Source organism: Oncorhynchus keta, chromosome 22 (assembly GCF_023373465.1).
Source record: "Oncorhynchus keta strain PuntledgeMale-10-30-2019 chromosome 22, Oket_V2, whole genome shotgun sequence".
In the NCBI taxonomy this organism is placed as follows: domain Eukaryota; kingdom Metazoa; phylum Chordata; class Actinopteri; order Salmoniformes; family Salmonidae; genus Oncorhynchus; species Oncorhynchus keta.
This window is the reverse complement of record NC_068442.1, coordinates 35,081,634-35,105,139: the sequence shown is the minus strand read 5'-3', so window position 1 is coordinate 35,105,139 and position 23,506 is coordinate 35,081,634. Positions and strand designations below refer to the sequence as shown.

Genomic DNA, 23,506 nt, shown 5'->3' with positions numbered 1-23,506 from the left:
CACCTGCCATTCCCTTCTCCCTCCCCTGCCCACCTATCATTCCCCTCTCCCTCCCCTGCCCACCTGCCATTCCCTTCTCCCTCTCCTGCCCACCTGTCATTCCCTTCTCCCTCTCCTGCCCACCTGTCATTCCCTTCTCCCTCTCCTGCCACCTGTCATTCCCTTCTCCCTCTCCTGCCCACCTGTCATTCCCTTCTCCCTCTCCTGCCCACCTGTCATTCCCTTCTCCCTCTCCTGCCACCTGTCATTCCCTTCTCCCTCTCCTGCCCACCTATCATTCCCCTCTCCCTCTCCTGCCACCTGTCATTCCCTTCTCCCTCTCCTGCCCACCTGCCATTCCCTTCTCCCTCTCCTGCCCACCTGTCATTCCCTTCTCCCTCTCCTGCCCACCTATCATTCCCCTCTCCCTCTCCTGCCACCTGTCATTCCCCTCTCCCTCTCCTGCCCACCTGTCATTCCTCTCTCCCTCCCGTGCCACCTGTCATTCCCTTCTCCCTCTCCTGCCCACCTGTCATTCCCCTCTCCCTCTCCTGCCACCTGTCATTCCCCTCTCCCTCTCCTGCCCACCTGTCATTCCTCTCTCCCTCCCGTGCCACCTGTCATTCCCTTCTCCCTCTCCTGCCCACCTGTCATTCCCTTCTCCCTCTCCTGCCCACCTATCATTCCCCTCTCCCTCTCCTGCCCACCTGCCATTCCCTTCTCCCTCTCCTGCCCACCTGTCATTCCCTTCTCCCTCTCCTGCCCACCTGTCATTCCTCTCTCCCTCTCCTGCCCACCTGTCATTCCCTTCTCCCTCTCCTGCCCACCTGTCATTCCCTTCTCCCTCTCCTGCCCACCTATCATTCCCCTCTCCCTCTCCTGCCCACCTGCCATTCCCTTCTCCCTCTCCTGCCCACCTGTCATTCCCTTCTCCCTCTCCTGCCCACCTGTCATTCCTCTCTCCCTCTCCTGCCCACCTGTCATTCCCCTCTCCCTCTCCTGCCCACCTGTCATTCCTCTCTCCCTCTCCTGCCCACCTGCCATTCCCCTCTCCCTCTCCTGCCCACCTGTCATTCCTCTCTCCCTCTCCTGCCACCTGTCATTCCTCTCTCCCTCTCCTGCCCACCTGTCATTCCCTTCTCCCTCTCCTGCCACCTGTCATTCCCCTCTCCCTCTCCTGCCACCTGCCATTCCCCTCTCCCTCTCCTGCCACCTGTCATTCCTCTCTCCCTCTCCTGCCCACCTGTCATTCCCTTCTCCCTCTCCTGCCCACCTGTCATTCCCTTCTCCCTCTCCTGCCACCTGTCATTCCCCTCTCCCTCTCCTGCCCACCTGTCATTCCCTTCTCCCTCTCCTGCCCACCTATCATTCCTCTCTCCCTCTCCTGTCACCTGTCATTCCCCTCTCCCTCTCCTGCCCACCTGTCATTCCCCTCTCCCTCTCCTGCCCACCTGCCATTCCCCTCTCCCTCTCCTGCCCCCTGTCATTCCCCTCTCCCTCTCCTGCCCACCTGTCATTCCCCTCTCCCTCTCCTGCCACCTGTCATTCCCCTCTCCCTCTCCTGCCACCTGTCATTCCCCTCTCCCTCTCCTGCCACCTGCCATTCCTCTCTCCCTCTCCTGTCACCTGCCATTCCCTTCTCCCTCTCCTGCCCACCTGTCATTCCTTCTCCCTCTCCTGCCACCTGTCATTCCCCTCTCCCTCTCCTGCCACCTGCCATTCCTCTCTCCCTCTCCTGCCCACCTGTCATTCCCTTCTCCCTCTCCTGCCCACCTATCATTCCCCTCTCCCTCTCCTGTCACCTGCCATTCCCTTCTCCCTCTCCTGCCCACCTGTCATTCCCCTCTCCCTCTCCTGCCACCTGTCATTCCTCTCTCCCTCTCCTGCCACCTGCCATTCCTCTCTCCCTCTCCTGCCCACCTGTCATTCCCTTCTCCCTCTCCTGCCACCTGTCATTCCTCTCTCCCTCTCCTGTCACCTGCCATTCCCTTCTCCCTCTCCTGCCCACCTGTCATTCCCTTCTCCCTCTCCTGCCACCTGTCATTCCCTTCTCCCTCTCCTGCCACCTGTCATTCCCTTCTCCCTCTCCTGCCACCTGCCATTCCTCTCTCCCTCTCCTGTCACCTGCCATTCCCTTCTCCCTCTCCTGCCCACCTGTCATTCCCTTCTCCCTCTCCTGCCACCTGTCATTCCCCTCTCCCTCTCCTGCCCACCTGTCATTCCCCTCTCCCTCTCCTGCCCACCTGTCATTCCCCTCTCCCTCTCCTGCCACCTGTCATTCCCCTCTCCCTCTCCTGCCACCTGTCATTCCCTTCTCCCTCTCCTGCCCACCTGTCATTCCCTTCTCCCTCTCCTGCCACCTGTCATTCCCCTCTCCCTCTCCTGCCCACCTGTCATTCCCCTCTCCCTCTCCTGCCACCTGTCATTCCCTTCTCCCTCTCCTGTCACCTGCCATTCCCTTCTCCCTCTCCTGCCACCTGTCATTCCTCTCTCCCTCTCCTGTCACCTGCCATTCCCTTCTCCCTCTCCTGCCCACCTGCCATTCCCCTCTCCCTCCCCTGCCACCTGTCATTCCCTTCTCCCTCTCCTGTCACCTGCCATTCCCCTCTCCCTCTCCTGTCACCTGCCATTCCCCTCTCCCTCTCCTGTCACCTGCCATTCCCTTCTCCCTCTCCTGCCCACCTGCCATTCCCCTCTCCCTCCCCTGCCACCTGTCATTCCCTTCTCCCTCTCCTGTCACCTGCCATTCCCCTCTCCCTCTCCTGTCACCTGCCATTCCCCTCTCCCTCTCCTGTCACCTGCCATTCCCCTCTCCCTCTCCTGCCCACCTGTCATTCCTCTCTCCCTCCCCTGCCCACCTGTCATTCCCTTCTCCCTCTCCTGCCCACCTGCCATTCCCTTCTCCCTCTCCTGCCCACCTGTCATTCCCTTCTCCCTCTCCTGCCCACCTGCCATTCCCTTCTCCCTCTCCTGCCCACCTGTCATTCCCTTCTCCCTCTCCTGCCCACCTGTCATTCCCCTCTCCCTCCCCTGCTCCATGTCTCCCCACCCCCAGTGTCTCCGCAGCCCCCCAATAGTCTCCCCAGTATAATACCCTGATAAATCAGCCAAGCCTCCCGCTCCACCAGGCCAGACCAGGCCAAGCCAGACAAGACCAGGCCAAGCCAGACAAGACCAGGCCAGGCCAGGCCAGAGCAGACAGGTTATTGTTGATGTCTGTCTGGAAGGAACTCCTGGTAGGACCTCCTTTCGAGACCCCCAGTAAAAGTGAGGAGGATGTGTGGTATTAACACAACAGGACTATTTAGGGTTGTGGTCAGCTCAGTTCCCTATTAGTGCCTTTTCCTCATGGAGAGCAGTTTCTTTCTCCTTGGTTGTTATGATAAGAGGGTCACAGGGTTTGGTGAGTCTGTAATAATGATGTACTGTATCGTTTGGTCCTCGGCTCTCTTGTTGTTAGAGATCTAACCAGATACGGCGTATGTATATCATCTACATTTGCACAAAGAAATCACATAACTGTCAGAGTTCTTCAATGGTGTTATATCAAATCTTGTCTACTTATGGTTAATAGCCCTGACAGAACCCCCCATGCAGTCTCATCTCAGAGAAGAATGATAATTAGGTGACAGTCCCAGACTCAGCATCCTCCCTCCCTTCCTCCCTCTTATGCAGCCTAAGCGATCGTGACATCAGTTTATGACCAAGCAGGGACCAATGTCTATGACGTGTGTGTGTGTTTGGGAGCAAGGAGTGGGGTCAGTGTGTTTGTGTCTGGATCCTAATCCCAGAGGTGTTATCAGCCTGGTCCGGGTGATGAGGGTTCCCCTCCCCCTATAGGCTGCAGGTGCAGGGGGTCAGCCGGTGCGCCCAGACAGTCCCTACTCTGACCCTTGCCCCCTAACTGTCGGCAAGCTCAGGGGTCACCCTAAACACTGATACTGATGACTGATACACACACACACACACACATACACACACAACCGGTAGTAAACAACAACAGCACAGCGTTGCTGGGGAGGGGAGATGACAACACACACAACGTCACCCTGCACGTGTGTACATGATCAGAGGGCACCTTTAAACTGTCAATCAACTGCTGATGTTTTAGATGTCTGGATTTGAACAAGTTTACTGTCCATGTAGAAATGTTCATTGTCCTAATCAGATTCTTCTGTTGTCTTGTGTCTTTTCAGATGCTGAGGCAACAATGGCAATGCAGTGAAAGGATCAAGCATCAATGTCCTGACCAGACCGGACCAGACCAGACCAGACCAGACCAGACTAGCATAATGTCCTGACCAGACCGGACCAGACCAGCATAATGACCAGACCGGACCAGACCAGACCAGCATAATGTCCTGACCAGACCTGACCTGACCAGACCAGACCAGACCAGACCTAACCTGACCAGACCAGACCAGACCTAACCTGACCAGACCAGACCTGACCAGACCAGACCTGACCTGACCAGACCTGACCAGACCTGACCAGACCAGACCAGACCTGACCAGACCAGACCAGACCTAACCTGACCAGACCTGACCTGACCAGACCAGACCTAACCTGACCAGACCAGACCAGACCAGACCTGACCTAACCTGACCTGACCAGACCAGACCAGACCAGACCTAACCTGACCAGACCTGACCAGACCAGACCAGACCTAACCTGACCACACCTGACCAGACCAGACCAGACCTAACCTGACCAGACCTGACCAGACCAGACCTAACCTGACCAGACCTGACCAGACCAGACCTAACCTGACCAGACCAGACCAGACCTAATCTGACCAGACCTGACCAGACCAGACCAGACCTGACCTGACCAGACCAGACCAGACCTAACCTGACCAGACCTGACGAGACCTAACCTGACCAGACCTGACCAGACCAGACCAGACCTAACCTGACCAGACCTGACCAGACCAGACCAGACCTAACCTGACCAGACCTGACCTGACCAGACCTGACCTGACCTGACCAGACCTAACCTGACCAGACCTGACCTGACCAGACCTGACCAGACCAGACCTGACCAGACCAGACCTAACCTGACCAGACCAGACCTGACCAGACCAGACCTGACCTGACCAGACCAGACCTGACCAGCATAATGTCCTGACCAGACCTGACCTGACCTGACCAGACCAAACCTGACCAGCATAATGTCATGACCAGACCAGACCAGCATAATGTCCTGACCAGACCAGACCTGGCCAGACCTGACCTGACCTGACTAAACCTGACCTGACCTGACCTGACCTGACCAGACCTGACCAGACCTGACCAGACCTGATCAGACCTGACCTGACCTGACCAGACCTGCCCTGACCTGACCAAAATAATGTCCTGACCAGATGCGACCTTAACTGACCTGACCAGACCTGACCTTAACTGACCTGACCAGACCTGACCAGACCAGACCAGCATAATTTCCTGACCAGACCTGACCTGACCAGACCTGACCTGACCTGACCTGAACAGACCTGAACTGCCATGACCAGACCTGACCAGACCAGACCAGACCTGACCAGCATAATGTCCTGACCAGACTTGACCTGACCTGACCTGAACAGACCTGAACTGCCATGACCAGACCTGACCAGACCTGACCAGCATAATGTCCTCACCAGACCTGACCTGACCTGACCAGACCTGACCAGACCAGACCAGACCTGGCCAGACCTGACCAGAGCTTACATGACCTGACCAGGCCTGACCAGACCTGACCTGACCAGACGTGACCAAACCTGACCTGACCTGACCAGACCCGATCAGACCTGACCTGACCTGACCTGACCTGACCAGACCTGAGCTGACCTGACCTGACCAAAATAATGTCCTGACCAGATCTGACCTTAACTGACCTGACCAGACCTGACCTTAACTGACCTGCCCAGACCTGACCAGACCAGACCAGCATAATTTCCTGACCAGACCTGACCAGCATAATGTCCTGACCAGACCAGACCAGCATAATGTCCAGACGAGACCAGCATAATGTCCTGACAAGACTTGGCCAGACCTGACCAGACCTGACCAGACCTGACCTGACCTGACCTGACCAGACCTGACCTGACCTGACCAGACCAAACCTGACCAGCATAATGTCATGAACAGACCAGACCAGCATAATGTCCTGACCAGACCTGACCAGCATAATGTCCTGACCAGACCAGACCAGACCAGCATAATGTCCTGACCAGACCTGACCTGACCTGACCAGCATAATGTCCTGACCAGACCTGACCAGACCTGACCTGACCTGACCAGACCGGACCTCACCTGACCAGACCTGACCTGACCAGCATAATGTCCTGACCACACCTGACCAGACCTGACCTGACCAGCATAATGTCCTGACCAGATCTGACCTGACCTGACCTGATCAGACTAGAGCAGACCTGACCAGCATAATGACCTGACCAGACCTGACCTGACCTGACCAGCATAATGTCCTGACCAGACCTGACCAGCATAATGACCAGACCAGACCTGACCTGACCAGACCTGACCTGACCTGACCAGACCTGCCCTGACTAGACAAGCGTCAATGTCCTGACCAGACCTTACCAGACCTGACCAGACCTGACCAGAATTGACCAGACCTGCATAATGTCCTGACCAGACCAGACCTAACCTAACCTAACCTCACCAGACCAGACCTGACCTGACCTGACCAGACCTGCCCTGACCAGACCAGCATAATGTCCTAACCAGATCTGACCTGACCTGACCAGACCAGACCAGCGTAATGTCCTGACCAGACCTGACCAGCATAATGTCCTGACCAGAACTGACCTGACCTGACCTGACCAGACCAAACCTGACCAGCATAATGTCATGACCAGACCAGACCAGCATAATATCCTGACCAGACCTGACCAGCATAATGTCCTGACCAGACCAGACCAGACCAGCATAATGTCCGGCCAGCATAATGTCCTGACCAGACCTGACCTGACCTGACCAGCATAATGTCCTGACCAGACCTGACCAGACCTGACCTGAACAGACCTGAACTGCCATGACCAGACCTGACTAGACCTGACCAGCATAATGCCCTGACCAGACCTGACCTAACCAGACCTGACCTGACCTGAACAGACCTGAACTGCCATGACCAGACCTGACCAGACCAGACCAGCATAATGTCCTGACCAGACCTGACCTGACCTGACCTGAACAGACCTGAACTGCCATGACCAGACCTGACCAGACCTGACCAGCATAATGTCCTGACCAGACCTGACCTGACCAGACCTGACCAGACCAGACCTGACCAGCATAATGTCCAGACGAGACCTGATCAACATAATGTCCAGACCAGACCTGATCAGCATAATGACCTGACCTGACGAGACCAGACCAGACCTGGCCAGACCTGACCAGACCTTACATGACCTTACCAGACCTGACCAGAACTGACCAGACCTGACCTGACCTGACCTGACCTGACCAGACCTGACCAGACCTGACCAGACCTGATCAGACCTGACCAAAATAATGTCCTGACAAGATCTGACCTTAACTGACCTGCCCAGACCTGACCTAAACTGACCTGACCAGACCTGACCAGACCAGACCAGCATAATTTCCTGACCAGACCTGACCTGACCAGACTTGACCTGACCTGACCTGTCCAGACCTGACCTGACCAAAATAATGTCCTGACCAGATCTGACCAGACCTGACCTGACCAGACCTGACCAGACCAGCCCTGACCAGCATAATGTCCAGACGAGACCAGCATAATGTCCTGACCAGACCTGACCAGCATAATGACCTGACCAGACCAGACCAGACCAGACCTGGCCAGACCTGACCAGACCTGACCTGACCAGATCTGACCTGACCTGACCAGACCTGACCAAACCTGACCTGACCAGACCTGACCAGACCTGATCAGACCTAATCTGACCAGACCTGACCTGACCTGACCAAAATAATGTCCTGACCAGATCTGACATTAACTGACCTGACCAGACCTGACCTTAACTGACCTGACCAGACCTGACCAGACCAGACCAGACCAGACCAGCATCATTTCCTGACCAGACCAGAACTGACCAGCATAATGTCCAGACGAGACCAGCATAATGTCCTGACCAGACTTGACCAGACCAGACCAGACCTGAACTGACCTGACCAGACCTGACCTTACCAGCATAGTGACCTGACCATACCTGACCTGACCTGACCAGCATAATGACCTGACCAGACCTGACCTCACCAGACCAGACCTGAACTGACCTGACCAGACCTGACCTTACCAGCATAGTGACCTGACCAGACCTGACCTGACCTGACCAGCATAATGACCTGACCAGACCTGACCTCACCTGACCAGACCTGACCTGACCTGACCAGCATAATGTCCTGACCACACCTGACCAGACCAGACCTGACCTGACCAGCATAATGACCTGACCAGACCTGACCAGACCTGAACTGACCTGACCAGACTAGAGCAGACCTGACCAGCATAATGACCTGACCAGCATAATGACCTGACCAGACCTTACCTGACCTGACCAGCATAATGACCTGACCAGACCTGACCTCACCTGACCAGACCTGACCTGACCTGACCAGCATAATGACCAGACCAGACCTGACCTGACCTGACGAGCATAATGACCTGACCAGACCTGACCTCACCTGACCAGACCTGACCTGACCTGACCAGCATAATGTCCTGACCACACCTGACCAGACCAGACCTGACCTGAACTGACCTGACCAGACCTGACCTTACCAGCATAGTGACCTGACCATACCTGACCAGACCAGACCAGCATAATTTCCTGACCAGACCTGACCTGACCAGACCTGACCTGACCTGACCTGAACAGACCTGAACTGCCATGACCAGACCTGACCAGACCAGACCAGACCTGACCAGCATAATGTCCTGACCAGACTTGACCTGACCTGACCTGAACAGACCTGAACTGCCATGACCAGACCTGACCAGACCTGACCAGCATAATGTCCTCACCAGACCTGACCTGACCTGACCAGACCTGACCAGACCAGACCTGACCAGCATAATGTCCAGACGAGACCTGATCAGCATAATGTCCAGACCAGACCTGATCAGCATAATGTCCTGACCAGACCAGACCTGACCAGACCAGACCAGACCTGGCCAGACCTGACCAGAGCTTACATGACCTGACCAGGCCTGACCAGACCTGACCTGACCAGACGTGACCAAACCTGACCTGACCTGACCAGACCCGATCAGACCTGACCTGACCTGACCTGACCTGACCTGACCAGACCTGAGCTGACCTGACCTGACCAAAATAATGTCCTGACCAGATCTGACCTTAACTGACCTGACCAGACCTGACCTGACCTGACCAGACCAAACCTGACCAGCATAATGTCATGAACAGACCAGACCAGCATAATGTCCTGACCAGACCAGACCAGACCAGCATAATGTCCTGACCAGACCTGACCTGACCTGACCAGCATAATGTCCTGACCAGACCTGACCAGACCTGACCTGACCTGACCAGACCGGACCTCACCTGACCAGACCTGACCTGACCAGCATAATGTCCTGACCACACCTGACCAGACCTGACCTGACCAGCATAATGTCCTGACCAGATCTGACCTGACCTGACCTGATCAAACTAGAGCAGACCTGACCAGCATAATGACCTGACCAGACCTGACCTGACCTGACCAGCATAATGTCCTGACCAGACCTGACCAGCATAATGACCAGACCAGACCTGACCTGACCAGACCTGACCTGACCTGACCAGACCTGCCCTGACTAGACAAGCGTCAATGTCCTGACCAGACCTTACCAGACCTGACCAGACCTGACCAGAATTGACCAGACCTGCATAATGTCCTGACCAGACCAGACCTAACCTAACCTAACCTCACCAGACCAGACCTGACCTGACCTGACCAGACCTGCCCTGACCAGACCAGCATAATGTCCTAACCAGATCTGACCTGACCTGACCAGACCAGACCAGCGTAATGTCCTGACCAGACCTGACCAGCATAATGTCCTGACCAGAACTGACCTGACCTGACCTGACCTGACCAGACCAAACCTGACCAGCATAATGTCATGACCAGACCAGACCAGCATAATATCCTGACCAGACCTGACCAGCATAATGTCCTGACCAGACCAGACCAGACCAGCATAATGTCCGGCCAGCATAATGTCCTGACCAGACCTGACCTGACCTGACCAGCATAATGTCCTGACCAGACCTGACCAGACCTGACCTGAACAGACCTGAACTGCCATGACCAGACCTGACTAGACCTGACCAGCATAATGCCCTGACCAGACCTGACCTAACCAGACCTGACCTGACCTGAACAGACCTGAACTGCCATGACCAGACCTGACCAGACCAGACCAGCATAATGTCCTGACCAGACCTGACCTGACCTGACCTGAACAGACCTGAACTGCCATGACCAGACCTGACCAGACCTGACCAGCATAATGTCCTGACCAGACCTGACCTGACCTGACCAGACCTGACCAGACCAGACCTGACCAGCATAATGTCCAGACGAGACCTGATCAACATAATGTCCAGACCAGACCTGATCAGCATAATGACCTGACCTGACGAGACCAGACCAGACCTGGCCAGACCTGACCAGACCTTACATGACCTTACCAGACCTGACCAGAACTGACCAGACCTGACCTGACCTGACCTGACCAGACCTGACCAGACCTGACCAGACCTGATCAGACCTGACCAAAATAATGTCCTGACAAGATCTGACCTTAACTGACCTGCCCAGACCTGACCTAAACTGACCTGACCAGACCTGACCAGACCAGACCAGCATAATTTCCTGACCAGACCTGACCTGACCAGACTTGACCTGACCTGACCTGTCCAGACCTGACCTGACCAAAATAATGTCCTGACCAGATCTGACCAGACCTGACCTGACCAGACCTGACCAGACCAGCCTGACCAGCATAATGTCCAGACGAGACCAGCATAATGTCCTGACCAGACCTGACCAGCATAATGACCTGACCAGACCAGACCAGACCAGACCTGGCCAGACCTGACCAGACCTGACCTGACCAGATCTGACCTGACCTGACCAGACCTGACCAAACCTGACCTGACCAGACCTGACCAGACCTGATCAGACCTAATCTGACCAGACCAAAATAATGTCCTGACCAGATCTGACATTAACTGACCTGACCAGACCTGACCTTAACTGACCTGACCAGACCTGACCAGACCAGACCAGACCAGACCAGCATCATTTCCTGACCAGACCAGAACTGACCAGCATAATGTCCAGACGAGACCAGCATAATGTCCTGACCAGACTTGACCAGACCAGACCAGACCAGACCTGAACTGACCTGACCAGACCTGACCTTACCAGCATAGTGACCTGACCATACCTGACCTGACCTGACCAGCATAATGACCTGACCAGACCTGACCTCACCAGACCAGACCTGAACTGACCTGACCAGACCTGACCTTACCAGCATAGTGACCTGACCAGACCTGACCTGACCTGACCAGCATAATGACCTGACCAGACCTGACCTCACCTGACCAGACCTGACCTGACCTGACCAGCATAATGTCCTGACCACACCTGACCAGACCAGACCTGACCTGACCAGCATAATGACCTGACCAGACCTGAGCAGACCTGAACTGACCTGACCAGACTAGAGCAGACCTGACCAGCATAATGACCTGACCAGCATAATGACCTGACCAGACCTTACCTGACCTGACCAGCATAATGACCTGACCAGACCTGACCTCACCTGACCAGACCTGACCTGACCTGACCAGCATAATGACCAGACCAGACCTGACCTGACCTGACGAGCATAATGACCTGACCAGACCTGACCTCACCTGACCAGACCTGACCTGACCTGACCAGCATAATGTCCTGACCACACCTGACCAGACCAGACCTGACCTGAACTGACCTGACCAGACCTGACCTTACCAGCATAGTGACCTGACCATACCTGACCAGACCAGACCAGCATAATTTCCTGACCAGACCTGACCTGACCAGACCTGACCTGACCTGACCTGACCTGAACAGACCTGAACTGCCATGACCAGACCTGACCAGACCAGACCAGACCTGACCAGCATAATGTCCTGACCAGACTTGACCTGACCTGACCTGAACAGACCTGAACTGCCATGACCAGACCTGACCAGACCTGACCAGCATAATGTCCTCACCAGACCTGACCTGACCTGACCAGACCTGACCAGACCAGACCTGACCAGCATAATGTCCAGACGAGACCTGATCAGCATAATGTCCAGACCAGACCTGATCAGCATAATGTCCTGACCAGACCAGACCTGACCAGACCAGACCAGACCTGGCCAGACCTGACCAGAGCTTACATGACCTGACCAGGCCTGACCAGACCTGACCTGACCAGACGTGACCAAACCTGACCTGACCTGACCAGACCCGATCAGACCTGACCTGACCTGACCTGACCTGACCTGACCAGACCTGAGCTGACCTGACCTGACCAAAATAATGTCCTGACCAGATCTGACCTTAACTGACCTGACCAGACCTGACCTGACCTGACCAGACCAAACCTGACCAGCATAATGTCATGAACAGACCAGACCAGCATAATGTCCTGACCAGACCAGACCAGACCAGCATAATGTCCTGACCAGACCTGACCTGACCTGACCAGCATAATGTCCTGACCAGACCAGACCTGACCAGACCTGACCTGACCTGACCAGACCGGACCTCACCTGACCAGACCTGACCTGACCTGCATAATGTCCTGACCACACCTGACCAGACCTGACCTGACCAGCATAATGTCCTGACCAGATCTGACCTGACCTGACCTGATCAAACTAGAGCAGACCTGACCAGCATAATGACCTGACCAGACCTGACCTGACCTGACCAGCATAATGTCCTGACCAGACCTGACCAGCATAATGACCAGACCAGACCTGACCTGACCAGACCTGACCTGACCTGACCAGACCTGCCCTGACTAGACAAGCGTCAATGTCCTGACCAGACCTTACCAGACCTGACCAGACCTGACCAGAATTGACCAGACCTGCATAATGTCCTGACCAGACCAGACCTAACCTAACCTAACCTCACCAGACCAGACCTGACCTGACCTGACCAGACCTGCCCTGACCAGACCAGCATAATGTCCTAACCAGATCTGACCTGACCTGACCAGACCAGACCAGCGTAATGTCCTGACCAGACCTGACCAGCATAATGTCCTGACCAGAACTGACCTGACCTGACCTGACCAGACCAAACCTGACCAGCATAATGTCATGACCAGACCAGACCAGCATAATATCCTGACCAGACCTGACCAGCATAATGTCCTGACCAGACCAGACCAGACCAGCATAATGTCCGGCCAGCATAATGTCCTGACCAGACCTGACCTGACCAGCATAATGTCCTGACCAGACCTGACCAGACCTGACCTGAACAGACCTGAACTGCCATGACCAGACCTGACTAGACCTGACCAGCATAATGCCCTGACCAGACCTGACCTAACCAGACCTGACCTGACCTGAACAGACCTGAACTGCCATGACCAGACCTGACCAGACCAGACCAGCATAATGTCCTGACCAGACCTGACCTGACCTGACCTGAACAGACCTGAACTGCCATGACCAGACCTGACCAGACCTGACCAGCATAATGTCCTGACCAGACCTGACCTGACCTGACCAGACCTGACCAGACCAGACCTGACCAGCATAATGTCCAGACGAGACCTGATCAACATAATGTCCAGACCAGACCTGATCAGCATAATGACCTGACCTGACGAGACCAGACCAGACCTGGCCAGACCTGACCAGACCTTACATGACCTTACCAGACCTGACCAGAACTGACCAGACCTGACCTGACCTGACCTGACCTGACCAGACCTGACCAGACCTGACCAGACCTGATCAGACCTGACCAAAATAATGTCCTGACAAGATCTGACCTTAACTGACCTGCCCAGACCTGACCTAAACTGACCTGACCAGACCTGACCAGACCAGACCAGACCAGCATAATTTCCTGACCAGACCTGACCTGACCTGACCAGACCTGACCTGACCTGACCTGTCCAGACCTGACCTGACCAAAATAATGTCCTGACCAGATCTGACCAGACCTGACCTGACCAGACCTGACCAGACCAGCCCTGACCAGCATAATGTCCAGACGAGACCAGCATAATGTCCTGACCAGACCTGACCAGCATAATGACCTGACCAGACCAGACCAGACCTGGCCAGACCTGACCAGACCTGACCTGACCAGATCTGACCTGACCTGACCAGACCTGACCAAACCTGACCTGACCAGACCTGACCAGACCTGATCAGACCTAATCTGACCAGACCTGACCTGACCTGACCAAAATAATGTCCTGACCAGATCTGACATTAACTGACCTGACCAGACCTGACCTTAACTGACCTGACCAGACCTGACCAGACCAGATCAGACCAGACCAGCATCATTTCCTGACCAGACCAGAACTGACCAGCATAATGTCCAGACGAGACCAGCATAATGTCCTGACCAGACTTGACCAGACCAGACCAGACCAGACCTGAACTGACCTGACCAGACCTGACCTTACCAGCATAGTGACCTGACCATACCTGACCTGACCTGACCAGCATAATGACCTGACCAGACCTGACCTCACCAGACCAGACCTGAACTGACCTGACCAGACCTGACCTTACCAGCATAGTGACCTGACCAGACCTGACCTGACCTGACCAGCATAATGACCTGACCAGACCTGACCTCACCTGACCAGACCTGACCTGACCTGACCAGCATAATGTCCTGACCACACCTGACCAGACCAGACCTGACCTGACCAGCATAATGACCTGACCAGACCTGACCAGACCTGAACTGACCTGACCAGACTAGAGCAGACCTGACCAGCATAATGACCTGACCAGCATAATGACCTGACCAGACCTTACCTGACCTGACCAGCATAATGACCTGACCAGACCTGACCTCACCTGACCAGACCTGACCTGACCTGACCAGCATAATGACCTGACCAGACCTGACCTGACCTGACGAGCATAATGACCTGACCAGACCTGACTTCACCTGACCAGACCTGACCTGACCTGACCAGCATAATGTCCTGACCACACCTGACCAGACCAGACCTGACCTGAACTGACCTGACCAGACCTGACCTTACCAGCATAGTGACCTGACCATACCTGACCTGACCTGACCAGCATAATGACCTGACCAGACCTGACCTCACCAGACCAGACCTGAACTGACCTGACCAGACCTGACCTTACCAGCATAGTGACCTGACCAGACCTGACCTGACCTGACCAGCATAATGACCTGACCAGACCTGACCTCACCTGACCAGACCTGACCTGACCTGACCAGCATAATGTCCTGACCACACCTGACCAGACCAGACCTGACCTGACCAGCATAATGACCTGACCAGACCTGACCAGACCTGAACTGACCTGACCAGACTAGAGCAGACCTGACCAGCATAATGACCTGACCAGCATAATGACCTGACCAGACCTTACCTGACCTGACCAGCATAATGACCTGACCAGACCTGACCTCACCTGACCAGACCTGACCTGACCTGACCAGCATAATGACCTGACCAGACCTGACCTGACCTGACGAGCATAATGACCTGACCAGACCTGACCTCACCTGACCAGACCTGACCTGACCTGACCAGCATAATGTCCTGACCACACCTGACCAGACCAGACCTGACCTGACCAGCATAATGTCCTGACCTGACCTGACCAGCATAATGTCCTGACCAGACCTGACCAGCATAATGTCCTGACCACACCTGACCAGACCAGACCTGACCTGACCAGCATAATGTCCTGACCAGATCTGACCTGACCAGACCTGACCAGACCTGAACTGACCTGACCAGACTAGAGCAGATCTGACCAGCATAATGACCTGACCAGCATAATGACCTGACCAGACCTTACCTGACCTGACCAGCATAATGTCCTGACCACACCTGCCAGACCAAACCTGACCTGACCAGCATAATGTCCTGACCGGACCTGACCAGCATAATGACCAGACCTGACCTGACCTGACCAGCATAATGTCCTGACCTGACCTGACCAGACCAAACCTGACCAGCATAATGTCATGAACAGACCAGACCAGCATAATGTCCTGACCAGACCAGACCAGACCAGCATAATGTCCTGACCAGACCTGACCTGACCTGACCAGCATAATGTCCTGACCAGACCTGACCAGACCTGACCTGACCTGACCAGACCGGACCTCACCTGACCAGACCTGACCTGACCAGCATAATGTCCTGACCACACCTGACCAGACCTGACCTGACCAGCATAATGACCTGACCAGACCAGACCAGACCTGGCCAGACCTGACCAGACCTGACCTGACCAGATCTGACCTGACCTGACCAGACCTGACCAAACCTGACATGACCAGACCTGACCAGACCTGATCAGACCTAATCTGACCAGACCTGACCTGACCTGACCAAAATAATGTCCTGACCAGATCTGACATTAACTGACCTGACCAGACCTGACCTTAACTGACCTGACCAGACCTGACCAGACCAGACCAGACCAGACCAGACCAGACCAGACCAGCATCATTTCCTGACCAGACCAGAACTGACCAGCATAATGTCCAGACGAGACCAGCATAATGTCCTGACCAGACTTGACCAGACCAGACCAGACCAGACCTGAACTGACCTGACCAGACCTGACCTTACCAGCATAGTGACCTGACCATACCTGACCTGACCTGACCAGCATAATGACCTGACCAGACCTGACCTCACCAGACCAGACCTGAACTGACCTGACCAGACCTGACCTTACCAGCATAGTGACCTGACCAGACCTGACCTGACCTGACCAGCATAATGACCTGACCAGACCTGACCTCACCTGACCAGACCTGACCTGACCTGACCAGCATAATGTCCTGACCACACCTGACCAGACCAGACCTGACCTGACCAGCATAATGACCTGACCAGACCTGACCAGACCTGAACTGACCTGACCAGACTAGAGCAGACCTGACCAGCATAATGACCTGACCAGCATAATGACCTGACCAGACCTTACCTGACCTGACCAGCATAATGACCTGACCAGACCTGACCTCACCTGACCAGACCTGACCTGACCTGACCAGCATAATGACCTGACCAGACCTGACCTGACCTGACGAGCATAATGACCTGACCAGACCTGACCTCACCTGACCAGACCTGACCTGACCTGACCAGCATAATGTCCTGACCACACCTGACCAGACCAGACCTGACCTGACCAGCATAATGTCCTGACCTGACCTGACCTGACCAGCATAATGTCCTGACCAGACCTGACCAGCATAATGTCCTGACCACACCTGACCAGACCAGACCTGACCTGACCAGCATAATGTCCTGACCAGATCTGACCTGACCAGACCTGACCAGACCTGAACTGACCTGACCAGACTAGAGCAGATCTGACCAGCATAATGACCTGACCAGCATAATGACCTGACCAGACCTTACCTGACCTGACCAGCATAATGTCCTGACCACACCTGCCAGACCAAACCTGACCTGACCAGCATAATGTCCTGACCGGACCTGACCAGCATAATGACCAGACCTGACCTGACCTGACCAGCATAATGTCCTGACCTGACCTGACCAGACCAAACCTGACCAGCATAATGTCATGAACAGACCAGACCAGCATAATGTCCTGACCAGACCAGACCAGACCAGCATAATGTCCTGACCAGACCTGACCTGACCTGACCAGCATAATGTCCTGACCAGACCTGACCAGACCTGACCTGACCTGACCAGACCGGACCTCACCTGACCAGACCTGACCTGACCAGCATAATGTCCTGACCACACCTGACCAGACCTGACCTGACCAGCATAATGTCCTGACCAGATCTGACCTGACCTGACCTGATCAAACTAGAGCAGACCTGACCAGCATAATGACCTGACCAGACCTGACCTGACCTGACCAGCATAATGTCCTGACCAGACCTGACCAGCATAATGACCAGACCAGACCTGACCTGACCAGACCTGACCTGACCTGACCAGACCTACCCTGACTAGACAAGCGTCAATGTCCTGACCAGACCTTACCAGACCTGACCAGACCTGACCAGAATTGACCAGACCTGCATAATGTCCTGACCAGACCAGACCTAACCTAACCTAACCTCACCAGACCAGACCTGACCTGACCTGACCTGACCAGACCTGCCCTGACCAGACCAGCATAATGTCCTAACCAGATCTGACCTGACCTGACCAGACCAGACCAGCGTAATGTCCTGACCAGACCTGACCAGCATAATGTCCTGACCAGAACTGACCTGACCTGACCTGACCTGACCAGACCAAACCTGACCAGCATAATGTCATGACCAGACCAGACCAGCATAATATCCTGACCAGACCTGACCAGCATAATGTCCTGACCAGACCAGACCAGACCAGCATAATGTCCGGCCAGCATAATGTCCTGACCAGACCTGACCTGACCTGACCAGCATAATGTCCTGACCAGACCTGACCAGACCTGACCTGAACAGACCTGAACTGCCATGACCAGACCTGACTAGACCTGACCAGCATAATGCCCTGACCAGACCTGACCTAACCAGACCTGACCTGACCTGAACAGACCTGAACTGCCATGACCAGACCTGACCAGACCAGACCAGCATAATGTCCTGACCAGACCTGACCTGACCTGACCTGAACAGACCTGAACTGCCATGACCAGACCTGACCAGACCTGACCAGCATAATGTCCTGACCAGACCTGACCTGACCTGACCAGACCTGACCAGACCAGACCTGACCAGCATAATGTCCAGACGAGACCTGATCAACATAATGTCCAGACCAGACCTGATCAGCATAATGACCTGACCTGACGAGACCAGACCAGACCTGGCCAGACCTGACCAGACCTTACATGACCTTACCAGACCTGACCAGAACTGACCAGACCTGACCTGACCTGACCAGACCTGACCAGACCTGACCAGACCTGATCAGACCTGACCAAAATAATGTCCTGACAAGATCTGACCTTAACTGACCTGCCCAGACCTGACCTAAACTGACCTGACCAGACCTGACCAGACCAGACCAGACCAGCATAATTTCCTGACCAGACCTGACCTGACCTGACCAGACCTGACCTGACCTGACCTGTCCAGACCTGACCTGACCAAAATAATGTCCTGACCAGATCTGACCAGACCTGACCTGACCAGACCTGACCAGACCAGCCCTGACCAGCATAATGTCCAGACGAGACCAGCATAATGTCCTGACCAGACCTGACCAGCATAATGACCTGACCAGACCAGACCAGACCTGGCCAGACCTGACCAGACCTGACCTGACCAGATCTGACCTGACCTGACCAGACCTGACCAAACCTGACATGACCAGACCTGACCAGACCTGATCAGACCTAATCTGACCAGACCTGACCTGACCTGACCAAAATAATGTCCTGACCAGATCTGACATTAACTGACCTGACCAGACCTGACCTTAACTGACCTGACCAGACCTGACCAGACCAGACCAGACCAGACCAGACCAGCATCATTTCCTGACCAGACCAGAACTGACCAGCATAATGTCCAGACGAGACCAGCATAATGTCCTGACCAGACTTGACCAGACCAGACCAGACCAGACCTGAACTGACCTGACCAGACCTGACCTTACCAGCATAGTGACCTGACCATACCTGACCTGACCTGACCAGCATAATGACCTGACCAGACCTGACCTCACCAGACCAGACCTGAACTGACCTGACCAGACCTGACCTTACCAGCATAGTGACCTGACCAGACCTGACCTGACCTGACCAGCATAATGACCTGACCAGACCTGACCTCACCTGACCAGACCTGACCTGACCTGACCAGCATAATGTCCTGACCACACCTGACCAGACCAGACCTGACCTGACCAGCATAATGACCTGACCAGACCTGACCAGACCTGAACTGACCTGACCAGACTAGAGCAGACCTGACCAGCATAATGACCTGACCAGCATAATGACCTGACCAGACCTTACCTGACCTGACCAGCATAATGACCTGACCAGACCTGACCTCACCTGACCAGACCTGACCTGACCTGACCAGCATAATGACCTGACCAGACCTGACCTGACCTGACGAGCATAATGACCTGACCAGACCTGACCTCACCTGACCAGACCTGACCTGACCTGACCAGCATAATGTCCTGACCACACCTGACCAGACCAGACCTGACCTGAACTGACCTGACCAGACCTGACCTTACCAGCATAGTGACCTGACCATACCTGACCTGACCTGACCAGCATAATGACCTGACCAGACCTGACCTCACCAGACCAGACCTGAACTGACCTGACCAGACCTGACCTTACCAGCATAGTGACCTGACCAGACCTGACCTGACCTGACCAGCATAATGACCTGACCAGACCTGACCTCACCTGACCAGACCTGACCTGACCTGACCAGCATAATGTCCTGACCACACCTGACCAGACCAGACCTGACCTGACCAGCATAATGACCTGACCAGACCTGACCAGACCTGAACTGACCTGACCAGACTAGAGCAGACCTGACCAGCATAATGACCTGACCAGCATAATGACCTGACCAGACCTTACCTGACCTGACCAGCATAATGACCTGACCAGACCTGACCTCACCTGACCAGACCTGACCTGACCTGACCAGCATAATGACCTGACCAGACCTGACCTGACCTGACGAGCATAATGACCTGACCAGACCTGACCTCACCTGACCAGACCTGACCTGACCTGACCAGCATAATGTCCTGACCACACCTGACCAGACCAGACCTGACCTGACCAGCATAATGTCCTGACCTGACCTGACCAGCATAATGTCCTGACCAGACCTGACCAGCATAATGTCCTGACCACACCTGACCAGACCAGACCTGACCTGACCAGCATAATGTCCTGACCAGATCTGACCTGACCAGACCTGACCAGACCTGAACTGACCTGACCAGACTAGAGCAGATCTGACCGGCATAATGACCTGACCAGCATAATGACCTGACCAGACCTTACCTGACCTGACCAGCATAATGTCCTGACCACACCTGCCAGACCAAACCTGACCTGACCAGCATAATGTCCTGACCGGACCTGACCAGCATAATGACCAGACCTGACCTGACCTGACCAGCATAATGTCCAGACCAGACCAGCATAATGTCCTGACCAGACCTGACCAGCATAATACCCTGACCAGACCTGACCAGCATAATGTCCTGATCTGACCTGACCTGACCAGACCAGACCAGACCAGACCTAACCAGACCTGACCTGACCAGACCTGCCCTGACTAGACAAGCATCAATGTCCTGACCAAACCTGACCAGACCTGACCAGAATTGACCAGACCTGCATAATGTCCTGACCTGACCAGATCAGACCTACCCTAACCTGACCAGACCAGACATGGCCTGACCTGACCAGACCTGCCTTGACCAGACCAGCATAATGTCCTGATCAGATCTGACCTGACCTGACCTGACCTGACCAGACCTGACCTGACCAGACCAGAGCAGCGTAATGTCCTGACCAGACCTAACCAGCATAATGTCCTGACCAGACCTGACCTGACCTGACCTGACCTGATCTGACCTAACCTGAACTGCCATGACCAGACCTGACCAGACCAGACCTGACCAGCATAATGTCCTGACCAGACCTGACCTGACCTGACGTGAACAGACCTGAACTGCCATGACCAGACCTGAACTGCCATAACCAGACCTGACCAGACCTGACCTGACCAGCATAATGTCCTGACCAGACCTGACCTGACCAGACCTGACCAGACCAGCCCTGACCAGCATAATGTCCAGACGAGACCAGCATAATGTCCTGACCAGACCTGACCAGCATAATGACCTGACCTGACCTGACCAGACCTGACCAAACCTGACCTGACCAGATCTGACCAGACCTGACCAGACCTGATCAGACCTAATCTGACCAGACCTGACCTGACCTGACCTGACCAAAATAATGTCCTGACCAGATCTGACATTAACTGACCTGACCAGACCTGACCTTAACTGACCTGACCAGACCTGACCAGACCAGACCAGACCAGACCAGACCAGACCAGCATCATTTCCTGACCAGACCAGACCTGACCAGCATAATGTCCAGACCAGACCTGAACTGACCTGACCAGACCTGACCTTACCAGCATAATGACCTGACCAGACCTGACCTGACCTGACCAGCATAATGACCAGACCTGACCTCACCTGACCAGACCTGACCTGACCTGACCAGCATAATGTCCTGACCACACCTGACCAGACCAGACCTGACCTGACCAGCATAATGTCCTGACCTGACCTGACCTGACCTGACCAGCATAATGTCCTGATCAGACCTGACCAGCATAATGTCCTGACCCGACCTGACCAGACCTGACCAGACCAGACCTGACCTGACCTGACCAGCATAATGTCCTGACCAGACCTGACCAGCATAATGTCCTGACCCGACCTGACCAGACCAGACCAGCATAATGTCCTGACCCGACCTGACCAGCATAATGTCCAGACCAGACCTGACCAGACCAGACCTGACCAGCATAATGTCCAGACCAGACCAGCATAATGTCCTGACCAGACCAGACCAGACCAGCATAATGTCCTGACCAGACCTGACCAGCATAATGTCCTGACCAGACCAGACCTGACCAGCATAATGTCCAGACCAGACCAGCATAATGTCCTGACCAGACCTGACCAGCATAATGCCCTGACCAGACCTGACCAACATAATGTCCTGACCCGACCTGACCTGACCTGACCTGACCTGACCAGCATAATGACCTGACCAGACCTGACCTGTCGTGATCTGACCTGACCAGACCTGACCAGACCAGACCTGAACTGACCCGACCAGACCTGGCCAGAATAATGTCCTGACCAGACCTGACCTGACCTGACCTGACCTCTCCAGACCAGACCAGACCTGACCTGACCAGACCTGACCAGAATAATGTCCTGACCAGACCTGATCAGACCTGACCAGACCTGACCTGACCAGACCTGACCTGACCTGACCTGACCTGACCAGACCTGAACAGACCTGAGAAAACCAGACCTAACCTGACCAGACCTGAGCATGACCTGACCAGACCTGACCTGACCAGACCAGACCTGACCTGACCTGACACAGAGAAGAGGTAAAGCCTCTGTGATTGGAATAAGGGTCAGTAAAAAGACCGGAGGATTTAGTTGATCACCTAGACAGGTAAAGAGGAGTCTTAACATGGAAAGGTGAGTTTAT

The 23,506-nt window shown here is 54.7% G+C and overlaps 2 protein-coding genes across 18 annotated transcripts; both read right to left on the bottom strand.

Moving 5' to 3' along the window:
• Positions 1–6,531: 6,531 nt before the first annotated feature.
• LOC127910634 (uncharacterized) lies at positions 6,532–19,659 on the bottom strand. Of its 17 annotated transcripts, XM_052475081.1 has the most exons (6): positions 19,464–19,659; positions 17,435–18,021; positions 15,194–15,952; positions 13,962–15,099; positions 8,996–10,700; positions 7,106–7,237 (listed from the first exon to the last, which is right to left on the bottom strand). In XM_052475081.1, the coding sequence occupies exons 1-3, from the start codon at positions 19,657–19,659 to the stop codon at positions 15,764–15,766; spliced, it is 972 nt and encodes a 323-aa protein (XP_052331041.1). In that variant the 3' UTR covers positions 7,106–7,237; positions 8,996–10,700; positions 13,962–15,099; positions 15,194–15,763. The 17 variants fall into 17 exon arrangements, with proteins under 17 accessions (XP_052331034.1, XP_052331036.1, XP_052331040.1 ...); XM_052475066.1 differs by lacking the exons at positions 17,435–18,021; positions 19,464–19,659 and adding an exon at positions 16,693–17,104 and having other exon boundaries at positions 15,194–16,657; XM_052475067.1 differs by lacking the exons at positions 17,435–18,021; positions 19,464–19,659 and adding an exon at positions 16,693–17,104 and having other exon boundaries at positions 13,962–14,921; positions 15,241–16,657.
• A 269-nt stretch (positions 19,660–19,928) lies between these two features.
• On the bottom strand, positions 19,929–23,490 carry LOC127910636 (uncharacterized). The gene is made up of 2 exons (XM_052475083.1): positions 22,535–23,490; positions 19,929–20,427 (listed from the first exon to the last, which is right to left on the bottom strand). The coding sequence occupies exons 1-2, from the start codon at positions 23,488–23,490 to the stop codon at positions 19,929–19,931; spliced, it is 1,455 nt and encodes a 484-aa protein (XP_052331043.1).
• Positions 23,491–23,506: the final 16 nt, after the last annotated feature.

Coding starts and splice junctions, on each gene's coding strand:
- LOC127910636 (XM_052475083.1), bottom strand. CDS start 23,490: ATGTTAAGACTCCTCTTTACCTGTCTAGGTGATCAACTAAATCCTCCG. Junction 20,428..22,534: donor CAGGACATTATGCTGGTCAG/GTCAGGTCTGGT, acceptor AGGTCAGTTCAG/GTCAGGTCTGGTCTGGTCAG.
- LOC127910634 (XM_052475065.1), bottom strand. CDS start 17,104: ATGCTGGTCAGGTCAGGTCTGGTCTGGTCAGGTGTGGTCAGGACATTA. Junction 16,658..16,692: donor GTCTGGTCTGGTCTGGTCTG/GTCTGGTCTGGT, acceptor AGGTCAGTTAAG/GTCAGGTCTGGTCAGGTCAG. Junction 8,119..15,344: donor GTCAGGTCAGTTCAGGTCTG/GTCTGGTGAGGT, acceptor AGGTCAGTTCAG/GTCTGGTCTGGTCTGGTCAA.